We start from the raw sequence: 12,125 nt of genomic DNA, 5'->3' as shown, positions 1-12,125 counted from the left end.
TTGCAGAGTATTTTTGTGATTGTTATGGCCAGAAATGTTCGATTTTGCAGCGGCTTTAAAAAAAAAAAAAAAAAAGTCGCGATGCAACTTGCAGTTTTTTGTTGTTTTTTTTGTGGAAAACTACTTGAATTGCCGGAATCGCAATCGCACGAAATTTATTTTCACAGTGATGTCTGTTAGTAAATGAGACATTTTAGCTATACTCATGTTTGACGCATGTAAATCGCTCGGAGCTTCGGCTAAATGCGCGTCGTGATGACGTCACATGACATGCGCGTCTTGGCCCAAATCTGCGGAAAATCTGCTGTAATTGTGAAAAATTGCAAGCTCCTGCGAATATTGTGGAGTTTCCTTGATTTTGCGTTTATTTCGCAAATATCGCACAAAATCCTGGAGGGACTGATATTACAATATTTCAGCGTAAATGTTTCCCTACTTATGTGCATTGTCTTTAAACAGCTATGCCAAGTCTGTCTAAATACTTGATTCTGATTGGCTGGAAGGTGTGTGCTCAAACCGTTGAACGCAAGGGTAGTTCCAGTCAGTTTAACCATGGTTCTAAATTAATGCGCTGCCTGTAAACAACTGTAACCGTAGTAACATTCAGTTACAGTTGCATACAGTAGATAAACTCACAGCATCATTATTAGTAGTGACACGGCACAGATAATTCACACACACACACACAATCTCTCTCTCTTTCTCTCTCTCTCTAAATACTATTCATTATAATTCATTCAAATAAATGTAAACTTATTGTACTACTTATTCTCTGTGTATGATTTAGAGCTGGTGGAATTCTGGAGCTAGCGACCTGTATATAAAATAACTAGCCGTGGATTACCCCTTACTTAGCAGAGCCACTGCAGGTCTCGTTCAGACTCTCTACGCTGATAGATGAGGGGCTTGGTGATGTAGCGTGACGAATCTTGCTGGCAGGCTGCGTTGCTGCTCCGATTGCTGTATTGATCAGTTTCTCGTTAAACATTTAAAAATAGTCCCTCAGGGAGATGGGGTGGATCAATTTGTCGCATATTGCTGTGATTTCAGTCTGCGCTGCTGGACGCAAGATCAAATCACTGAGTAAATTTCTAGTCTTGTGCACAGACTGTATGATCTGAATGATGATATGAAATGGCTTTCTGAGTTACTTATTGCTAATGGAGCCGGGATACAATCCAGTCAGCACTTGTTTGCAAGGGTAGGACTAGATCTCATAATAATAATAATAATAGATTGACAGTCACAAATGGCACTAAATAACTTAAATTGAAGTCTTGTGTAAATCATAGCCGGTTTGTTCAGGCCCCTTAATGGTATAGACATCAGCGTGTACATTCTGACTAATAAAATGCTTCAGTATAAAGAAAACAGCGATGATATCAATCAACAGAACCTGCAGGTCGTCTTTCAGAGTAGCAAGTTAACTGTCCACATTTGAAATTTGAGCTTTCTAGGTCTCATTGTTGTCGAGCACTCAGTAACTGAACAGATGTGTCTCCTCTGGACTTGTTTACAGCTTGCCGAGACTCCAGACATAACGTTGCAAAGTATTTGGGACATCCCACCACCAACAAATCTTGTTCCAATATGGCAACTATAAAATACAGCTGACGGGTAGAAACAACAGTTATATCATAGTTGATTTAGTTTGTTTAGTAAAATGAAACGTTCCTAAAAGCATGATCTAGTTTGGTACATATCTGTCCTTTCATATAAGTGAGTAGTCATTGGTGTGCAGTACTTACATTTTGGGACAGTAAGATGTAAATTCAATTAGTAAAAAAAAAAAAACAAAAAAAAACAACCATAGGAATTTACCCTATTTTGCCCTCGAAGTGTTATTTGGAGTCTTAAAAGAAAAATGTTCACCATATTTTCCTCTTGGAATTGAAAGGAATGCTGTGAAGTCATACACCCACAAGTTTATACGAATACGTTCGTTGCGTGCTGCTCATAAAAACAAGCTGAGAATCACCCCCCTTCTTAATCCCCAATTTGGTCCCCAGCCAGTTCCCACACACCAAGTAGATCTCCTCTATCATACAACAGCTACCAAAAGTGGTGCGTGAAGACTTATGGGCTTTCTCTGAGACATGGGAAGCCACCCAAACACCCAAAAGTTTACATTTTAGGACATTTTATGAAGGTCATTGTAGCACAGTGACTGCACAACAATGTTATTTTGAGCTCCTGAGTGGCACGGTGTATATATATTTATCTGTGCTGTATGTTTGTTTTCACATATCTGCATTATGTTAAAATTTTGATGGGGATTTAAAATTACCCTCCTAGCTATGCCTCTGACCATTAATTCACATGTACTGACTAAATCACAGAACAGAAAGCAGCTCTAGCCTTCAGTTAAGGTGAAGCTACGCTCACACATACAGCGGTAAAGCGACCGGAGACCAATCATTTTCAATAAGAGCTGGCGACTTCCAGTGACATGGGCGACAGTGACTGTTAGCGACTAGATGTGGGTGTGTCCAGTGATGCGACAAAGTTGAGAAAAGTTGAACTTTATGCACATTTGGAATGACTTGGTACAGTGACTACCAATGGGAGTGAAGATAGTATAGCGCATGTGATCCGTGATTCGCCATGTTGTCTGCGAGTCCGAATTTTTTCACGGACACAGACGCTTGTGCTTTCGCAATGGCAAAGAGCTCACACTCATTGCTTCTCCTTCATTTCATAGGATATGATGCATATATGTATATACACTGGTGAATTTTATATGCAAACACAAATCTCCCTCCAAAATGTTTCATTTTAGAGGCAAGAAAACTGTTTTTGTCGTCAAAAGTGGAACGCTAATTGCGCCACCCGATTTCCACGTTACTATGGCAACCAGTGGTAGGAACACCTACTGCTGAATTCATAGTACAGTGACTGGCGACTTGCAGCGATAAAATCACCGTATGTTTGAACGCAGCTTCTCTCCTTATGGCGAAGAAGAATTCTTTTTCCCCAGCCATAGCACAGATCTCATCTGTAAGTGTTGCTGTGCGAGCTGCTCCTGCAGGTCTCCAGGGTCCTTGATGAATAACGATGGGATGTAGCAGAGAAGAGGCCTAATGGGGGGATGAATGCTGCAGAACATCAGCCAGACCTCACCACTCCCACACATAATTCGCTTACATCTGTACTCTAGAACTTTGGGTCAGTATTAAGACCGCTCCCTTTTTTCTTCCTTTTCTTGCGTGCGTTCTGGAGCAAACGAGACGTAGCTTTCGAAGGCACTTGCGTTCTTTTGTGCGCATTCAGACGGCACCTTTGAGATTGAATAAAGCGTAAACAAGCAATAATAATAATAATAATAATAATAGTAATAATAATGATTAAATTTCTCTTTCTTATAAGGTCCTGTTGAGGCTGAGTCTCTAAAGAAACTGTATGTGCTGGCACTGCAGGTTCATGTTATTTTTTCATAGCTCTGGTTCTGGTCCTTATTTCTTATTTAGTGACAAAATAATCTACTTGAGTGAGCTGGAAATCTCACTCAAGCGTTTTCAGCCTTAAGCTTAGTGCAGTTATGGAGCTCTTCCATTAGCTATTCAATAAGGACTCTATCTAGTAATCAATGTTATGGGAGATAATTGCAACAAATGGAATATAGATGATGAGTGGAATTACACTGTGAATATAAAATATTAATAGCACAACAAACCTGCCATCACTTCCAGCACATAAAGCATCTGGTTTAAAGAATGTATATTATGTGTCATCGTTTTAACGGTGCTGCAGACCTCATTATTAGTACTGGGGGAAAAAAAAACAATCTATAATTATGTCTGTATAGTAGAGTGACTCAGTCATCTAGAGGCTCGCAGGAGTAGCGGGAGGTTTTGATTATTTAAAGTGCTGAACTCATTGTCTTCTGTGCTTTATTTATGGCTTTGCACATTGATTTTTGTGAGCATGATCTCACACGTAGACAAATGTATAGACAGGAAGAAAGAATGTAAGGGAACGATGAACACTGAGAGAAGGGGGGGGGGGCATAAATGAACCGCAAGAGGTCAGAGAGTGTCTCTACAACTATTTCCTGCTCTTTTCCAGCACAGTGTTCTCTCATTGTGCTGAGACTGTGCTGAGTAAATGCATTATGAGGAAATGGTTTTTGTAAATGGGAAGTTACATTTTGTTCATAAGGGTGCAAACAATTGTGTTGTCCTTGTTTTTTTTTTAATTATAAGCCTTTTTATTTATTTTCCGAGACTATATTAGCTTCAATAAAAGGTTAGATTTCTCTCATATGTTCTGTGTGAGATTTAGATAAATAACCACAAATACAATTCCCCTCCTATTTTACCAAGGGTGCCAATAATTCTGGAGCTGACTTTAAAAGCTCACCTTAGGGTTGTAGCGAGAACATATGGAATGGGGAAATTGGGTTCCACAGCATGGATCAAGTGAAAACAGTAAAAAAAAAAAAAAAAAAAAAAAGAAAGAATAAATAAGTATTTTTATTTTTATTTTAAACGTGTAAACCGATATCAGCATTTCTACATTTTAGCTCAACACAAATGAATTTTACACTATAGCATTATATACCTTTGTATTTTATCAACAGTTAGACCAGAAATGTATAAATATGCTCCCAAAATAAAACTAATACGCAATTTAGCATTTTAATCCAGCATTTAAAAACAGAATTTTAAAAAGTAGATTTTGGATTAGAAAATTACATTTTCTTTTACTTATTAAAGCAACAACAAAAAAAAAACCCAGCAATTTTACATTTGAAATATGGAAAAATATGGGAAAACATTATAAATATACAATAATCAGCATTTTTACTTTTCAAATGAACCCAAATCATTTATACATTGCAAATCTGTTGTACATTCCTTCACATTTTAAAACACAATTAGACGAAACATATCCATGTTGAGTTTAGCATTAGTGTTATTCGTCTAATTCTTCATCTAAGTCATTGATTGGGTAGGGATTAGCATGTTGCATGGTTCACACATTGTGTTCCTGTCGTTACGTACTCGCTGGAGCTAAGGTCTGCTAATTTCTCAGCACTTCTCCGTCCCATAATCCCCCAGAGAGCAGCAGAGCAGGAGCCCAAAGCCCAAAAGAGATCAGTGAAAGAGCTGTTATGAGGGTCAGCATTGCTAAACCCCCTTCTCATTTCCTGAATCCATTAGATCTGTGGATTGTGGTGAAAGATTTTCTGGTGCTTGTGCTGACCTGGGTGGGTTTGAGGGTTAGTATGGATTTTACACTGTGTGCAGCCACAGGATTCCGCTTTGCTTTCACATTTCTTGGATTAGATTGGAAATGTGGGTTCTGTTCGGGATGAAAATGGAGCGTATACTGTATCTTATTGATTTTTCACTCAGGTTTATATAAATACAGGCATTTTTTAAACTCTCAAACTAAACTGCAGATCTCCTAGACACATTTCTGCATAACTATAAGCACAAGAGTCATCACAAAACGAACATAAATATTGCACAGTTGTTATGGATTCAGTAAGGAATAAAACATGATGTGGCATGCTGTCATAGAAAAAAAATCATCAACATGAAGCAGAGTTACGGTTACTACCCCATGTTTAATTGTCCTATAACAGAAGTGTTTTATTCCTCTTATACCACAGCAATCTGTCAGCAATTACAATGTATTAATTATCTTCTGGAACGTCCATAAACCAGTTAATTCCTGTAATCACTTACTTTATAGTGGCTATAAACAATCATTTCCTTCACCAGCCTCTTTTTTTTCTCTTTCTTTTCTTTTAATAAGATGGAAAAAAAAAACAAGCAACATTATCGTCATCCATCGTGAAGACTTTCCTGTGGTAAAAACAAAACTTAAAGTTACAGCTTTACTCTGAGAGCTGACACTGGAGACTCCTTCCAAAACATGTTAAATAGACGTCTCCTCACTGAGTATGCACATTTATAAAAATCTGTTCATGTGCGAGTCCCTGGGAATTTATTAGTTTTTTTTACTATAGAAATTCTAACGTATGTACAGAGCGGATTAATCTAATCCGAACTGCAGTTATAGAACATTAATCAACACCCTCTGACCAATCAGAATCGAGAATTCAGCAGCTCTATGGTGTAAGCACTATACCTATATATCATTTAGTAATAGTTGGTATTGTTAGCACTATTAATCTTTGGTATGTTGGGTGAAATGGAAAGCAATCAGCCAAAGGTGACAGAGAGGAAGCAGCAGAGTCCAGGTGAGAGGAAGAGGAAGAAGAGGAGCAAGACTTTGTATCATTGAAGAGATGCAGTCAACAATCACGAATCCTTGATCGTGGCATGACGATGAGAGGAGCCACGGTGCCATTGTGGCTTTCCCAAGGCTTCGGCAATTCTCTGCGCAACAATCGGGAGCGCCGCATTACCACATTACCCACAGCAGGGGTTTTTCCCCACACTGTCTAGTCAGGGATGTTCCAGCATACGATGTAGATTAAGTCTTCTCATCCCTAGCCTAGATTTTTTTCCCCCTCTGCCTTTAATGTCCCCGTGAAAAGCCTTGAAACACGCAGTGTTATTCGATGTGTTGATGTAATTTCCACTGAAACAGGAAGGCTGGGCAGGATACATTGTGTGGCCCCTCCCCCTTTTTTAAAAATAGCCAATAGCATTTTCGGGGGTGGGACACAACAGATTCTAGAGAGCATTTGATTGGAGAGAAAATCTGATGAGAAGCTAAAGTGCAGAATGATGTCATCAATATTGTTGATCCATATTGGTGGTAGAGAGAGACTGTACAGTTTTAATGCATATATCTTCTATCACACTCACACACACACACACACACACACACACACACACACACACCCCAAAGCTATAATAAATAAAATGTAACAAAAAACGAAAAAATATTATAGGATATTTAGTTATTGTGTATTTCCTTTTTTTTTTTTTTTTTTACATGGTTTTAACCAGCATGCATAAGTTATTTAGCCTTTTATCATATTTTTGCATTATTTTCAGACAATACAAATGTCCCTTTTGTCCGCTGCAATGCATTTCTAATTCTCATGTCTAATTCATATGCATGCAATGGCAAGTAAACAGTAATGGATGAAAATGTGTTCATGGAAAACACACACACACACACACAAATCTCTCCCTTCTTACCATATTAAGATTCAGGCTTGTAAGAAGCCACTTTGGCTCTGAATGCTTTATGTGCAAAAACTGCACTGATGATTTAATCAAAAAATGTAAAATATATAAGTAAACCTTAAATGACAAAAAGGGGATACTGTATGAAAACTGAGGTGGTCTGGTTACCGTAGAAACAGGAGGATTGATGGAGGATGGGGAGGACCACATGTACTGTACCACATTTATATCTGCTGAATCAGCTGAAAATCAGCCACTAACAAGAATGTCTGCAATATTGTGTGTTGCGTATCGTTTCTTTTCTACTTTAGTGTTAAGTAGGTCATGAATGATGAAATGCTAATGGGGCTGAGGTACAGGGGCTGAATGTTCAGCTTGGTTTCAGGGAAGTTCTGCTCACTGCTGAGAAATAAAGCGATTACTCACTCAGTTATAGCCATCATTCCTGTCTGATCTGTTTGATCAGGAACGAGGGATTGCGCTGTAAAACAATTAGCCTAGCCCTGTTGGAAGATCATTTTAGAGCTTCTCTAAAATAATCTTCGCTGTTATTGAGCCATGGCGAACATTAAAACGAGAGATTGATTGCTACTAAGTGATTATATGCTTTAACGTTTGTTTTCTCTCTGGTGCAGGCCAACGATGCCTCAGGGAACACCTGGAACTGGCTGTACTTCATCCCCCTCATCATCATCGGCTCCTTCTTCATGCTCAACCTGGTTCTGGGAGTTCTGTCAGGGTGAGATCGCACACATCACATCGCTACATCAAATATTCATTGTTTCAGTGTTTTATTCTTTTGCATTGTGTGTATGGAGTGTTGTATTATTTATTATTTTTCTTGGTTTTTTTACATTTACTTTTGCCTCGCACCTCCAGGGTTGGGGGTTTGAATCCCGCCACTGCCCTGTGTGCGTGGAGTGTGCGTGTTCTCCCCTTGCTTCGGGGGTTTCCTTCAGGTGCTCCGGTTTCCTCCCCCAGTCCAAAGACATGCTATGTAGGCTGATTGGCATCTCTAAATTGTCTATGGTGTGTGAATGGGTGTGTGATTGTGCCCTGCGACGAGTTGGCACCCCGTCCAGAGTGTCCCCCGGCTTGTCCCCCTGGGATAGGCTCCAGGCTCCCCACGACCTTGTGTAGGATAGGCAGTATGGAAGATGGATGGATGGATGGATGGATGGACTTTCATCATTCATTCATTCATCAACTGCCTTATTCATATAATTTATATAGTATATATAGCCCGGATTCTAACGCGTACGCAAAATCACTGCTGGACATACAGTGTATGTGGTTGTTTGGAATGTCACTTCTGCATATTGTTAGAAAGTAATGCTGCATTTGATTAGAAGTCGTAAAAGCCAATGGAAAATCCAAAGAAAGCACCCCTCAACTAAAAATTCCTTACCATGAGCTTGAGGTAGTCTTACCTTTTTACCCTTTTTAAATGCGTTATGCTTTATATACAACTATTTGCTTTAAATTAATCAACATACAGACATATTGACTTGTTAAATCTATTATATTAACTATACAGAAGACAAACATGGAAACTATCATTTTTTTATTTACACACTTTTACACGGAGGTCAATGATGACGTCACTCCGAGCTCTGACTTGCCATTTCTGAGGTCTGTCAAATGCAGCATGAAGGAATTTGTGTGATACAATACCAACGTAATTGGTGGTATTAAGATGACATAGAACGACAGAAACATACTCTCTGTTTTCCTGACAAGATCGATTTTATAGCCGCTGCCGCTGTTTCCACCATCTTCACAAGAGAAATAGTAAATTAGTTTCCTTAACCGTCGTCATGTTCATTGTTGACATGCAAAATTAACCAAAGTGGTCAAGGAAGATATCACATTGCACTACTCTAATCTTATTGTACTACTTTATCTCTGTGTATGGTTTAGAGCAGGCAGAATTCTAGATCTAATAACCTGTATGTATATATACATATATATGTCCATATATATACTGAAAGGATAAAAATAATACTTCATTTTCTTTATATATATATATAAATATATAGAAGAATATATAAAGAAAATGAAGCATTATGCTACAAACATCAATAACAGCTTTAACTTTTCAATGCCGGCAAGCGACCATGGTATAAGTGTCAGGTGGATCTTTGCCTACGAGTCATGCATTAGAATTGTGTAATGCACACCTAGCCATGGAGTATCACTACATAAAACACTTTGGGACAAGCCAAAAAGTCAACTTTTTATTTCTCGACTAATTTGTACTGGATGCTGTTCCTGTATTAGCTTTTTATTAGAGCACTGAAATGGCATAATACCATAACATACATTGTAATGTAAAAATGAAAGCTCTATTAACCTATAGCCTGTGCATGTACAGTGCATGTGTGGTATTAAGCGCTGTATGGGGTGCAGTGTGCTTGACAATGTGATTAGGCAGCAGTGTTATGCCAAGGCAATGTTACTTACAATTAGATTTGTCTTCCATCAGTCGTGATGTGGCCTAAAGGCCCAGACAGATACTATACCTCCTCTTCTCCTTCTTTCTCTTGCTCTTTCTCTTTCTCTCTCTCTCTTTCTCTCTCGCGTTCTCTCTTTCTCTCTCGCTTTCTCTCTTTCTCTCTCGCTTTCTCTCTTTCTCTCTCTTTCTCTCTCTGTGACTCTTTCCATCTCTCAATCTGTTTCTTACAAACACGCACACACACGCACACACACGCACTGGCTTAATGGAGGATCACTCGATGAGTGCTCTGTGGTGCTGCTGCTACCAGAGAGAGTTAAATTTATGACTTCTCGGAAAGCAAATCTCATTTTCAACCCTCTATCACCAAACGGCTCCTCCACGCTGCATCCCGGCGACACTGTGGCATCGTAAACCCGCCTTTCTTTCTTTCTTTCTTTCTTTCTGTTTTTTTTCATTAATGTTACTTCTTTGTTTATATGATTTTGTTTCATTCTTTCTTTACCCTGTCTTTACTTTTAGTTTAGTTTTTTTTACTTTATTTATATTTTCTTTCTTTCTTTCTTTCTTCCTTCCTTTGCTTAGAGTATGTTTGTTTGCATTTCTTTTTCATTACATGTGTCTTTTGTTTAGTATACCTTATTGGTTTATGTTCTTTCATTCTTTCTTATGTTTGTTTATTTGCATGGATTTCTTTACATCTGTCTTGACTTTACATTTCTTTGTTTCTGTCCTATAATGTTCCTTTCTTTTCTTTCTTTCAATACCTGGATATTGTTGTGTCATGATGAAGGGCCTATCCCTCGTTCCCTCTCTCTTTCTCTCAGGTGGACGTGTGCAGCTCCCGGGCTGATGGGCAGAGGGGATTTGTTGAGCCCTAAGGGAGATCCTGATCACTCTCTTTTTCTCCCTCACACTCCCGTTTTGGTGTTTTTGCTGCACAGTAACACTCAAACCAGGAGTAACACTGTATCTCTCTCTCTCTCGCTCTCTCTCTCTCTCGCTCTCTTTTGTCCTTCAAGTCAGGTTAACGTTCTCTTGGCTTTTTTGGTGTGAAATTCGTTTAATTAGAGCAGATTTTCGAGCTCAAGGTGCTGGAGCTGCTTTTGAAGACACACTACTCCACAGAGAGTATTTCCATGTTGTGGTGCTGATGAGACCTGCTCTCACAGCACAGTGTCAGCGTGGGGGTTTGTTACAGTGCCTACAATAGTGGCACCAGGGTTTTGTGTATGTGTGTTTGTTTGTCTGTGTGTGAGTGAGATAGAAGAGGGCAAAGTCTTTGTGTGTGTGTGTGTGTGTGGTGAGTGTATATGTGTGTGTATATTCCTCATATATAACATCCTGCTAGCAGCTTTCAACATTCAAGTTGTCACCAGTTTGTCATTAATTAAAAATATAATAAAGTTATATCAGCTTTGACCTTATTCAGGGTCAAACCTTCACAGCTCAGTATTTTATGCCATGCTTATGATTGTATTATAAAGGACTATGTATGTACGCTTTAAATAAGTGTTGATGTAGGATGTCGGGACACAAACAGCTGATGCTGTGTCTCATATGGAGACACTAAATGATACCAGAAAGCTTTTGTCTTAGTGATGAAGTTTTTTGTTTTTTTTTTCAATGAGACTGACATCACGTCTGGTCACACTATCAGGCAACAATCATGAATCGTGAAAGAGCCTGGAGCCTATCCCAGGGAGCTCGGGGCACGAGGGCGGGGGGACACCCTGGACAGGGTGCCAAGCCATCACAGGGCACAATTGCACACACATTCACAAACTCTGAACAATTTAGAAATGCCAATCAGTCTACAATGCATGTTTTTGGACTGGGGAGGAAACCAGAGTACCCAGAGGAAACCCCCGAAGCACGGTGAGAACATGCACAATCGAGCCCCCAACCTCTGGGGTGCAAGGCAAGCCTGCTAAACACTAAGGCACCGTGCCTCCATCCACCCCAAACTTGTCTTTAACTTTGCAATCATCTTTTCTCCAGGCATAACATTGCCACTATTATACCGAGGGCTTGTGTCTGTTTATGTGACACCATTTTCTGCATGATCCTGGATCACGTAAACAGAACTTTCTTAAAGTAATTTCCTTTAACTGGAGGTCTATTGTTAGAGAATCTTCATCGTATAATCTGACATGGAGAACACGTTATACAGTGTGACAAGTACTAATCGTAAAAGGCTGCTGAACTTGATCAGTGTAACACCATCTTTAGTCTGTTTAGCATTCTTGGGTTAGTAGTCTTTTTGAGATGTTTATTTTGGCTGATATTACAGCCATAACACACAGGCTTATATTGTGTCTCTTACTTTATTCCCTCTCCCTTTGATCTTCTGTTACACACTCAGATTTGCAGGCTCTCCTGGTTGCCATGGTGATTGGGGTGTGTCTCCATTTGTGTGTCTGTGTGTGTGTGTTTATGCCTGCATGTGATGGCAGCTGTACAGATACACGCTCCAGGCGATCACTGTTATTTGTGATGTGTTCAGTGTTAAAGAGAAGTTTACGGCCACATGCAGAGTGAAGAGAGATACGGGGATA

General features: G+C 39.3%; 1 protein-coding gene across 2 annotated transcripts in view; it reads left to right on the top strand.

Moving 5' to 3' along the window:
* The window catches only part of cacna1ba (calcium channel, voltage-dependent, N type, alpha 1B subunit, a), a 137,920-nt gene that overhangs the window by 48,440 nt on the left and 77,355 nt on the right, over positions 1 to 12,125 (top strand). For both annotated transcript variants that reach the window (XM_053610569.1, XM_053610568.1), the window contains exon 7: positions 7,748 to 7,851. In XM_053610569.1, the coding sequence (XP_053466544.1) occupies positions 7,748 to 7,851 (104 nt within the window). The remainder of the gene's footprint in view (positions 1 to 7,747; positions 7,852 to 12,125) is intronic.

This window comes from Ictalurus furcatus, chromosome 22, assembly GCF_023375685.1.
Source record: "Ictalurus furcatus strain D&B chromosome 22, Billie_1.0, whole genome shotgun sequence".
In the NCBI taxonomy this organism is placed as follows: domain Eukaryota; kingdom Metazoa; phylum Chordata; class Actinopteri; order Siluriformes; family Ictaluridae; genus Ictalurus; species Ictalurus furcatus.
This window is presented reverse-complemented; position numbering and strand designations above follow the sequence as displayed.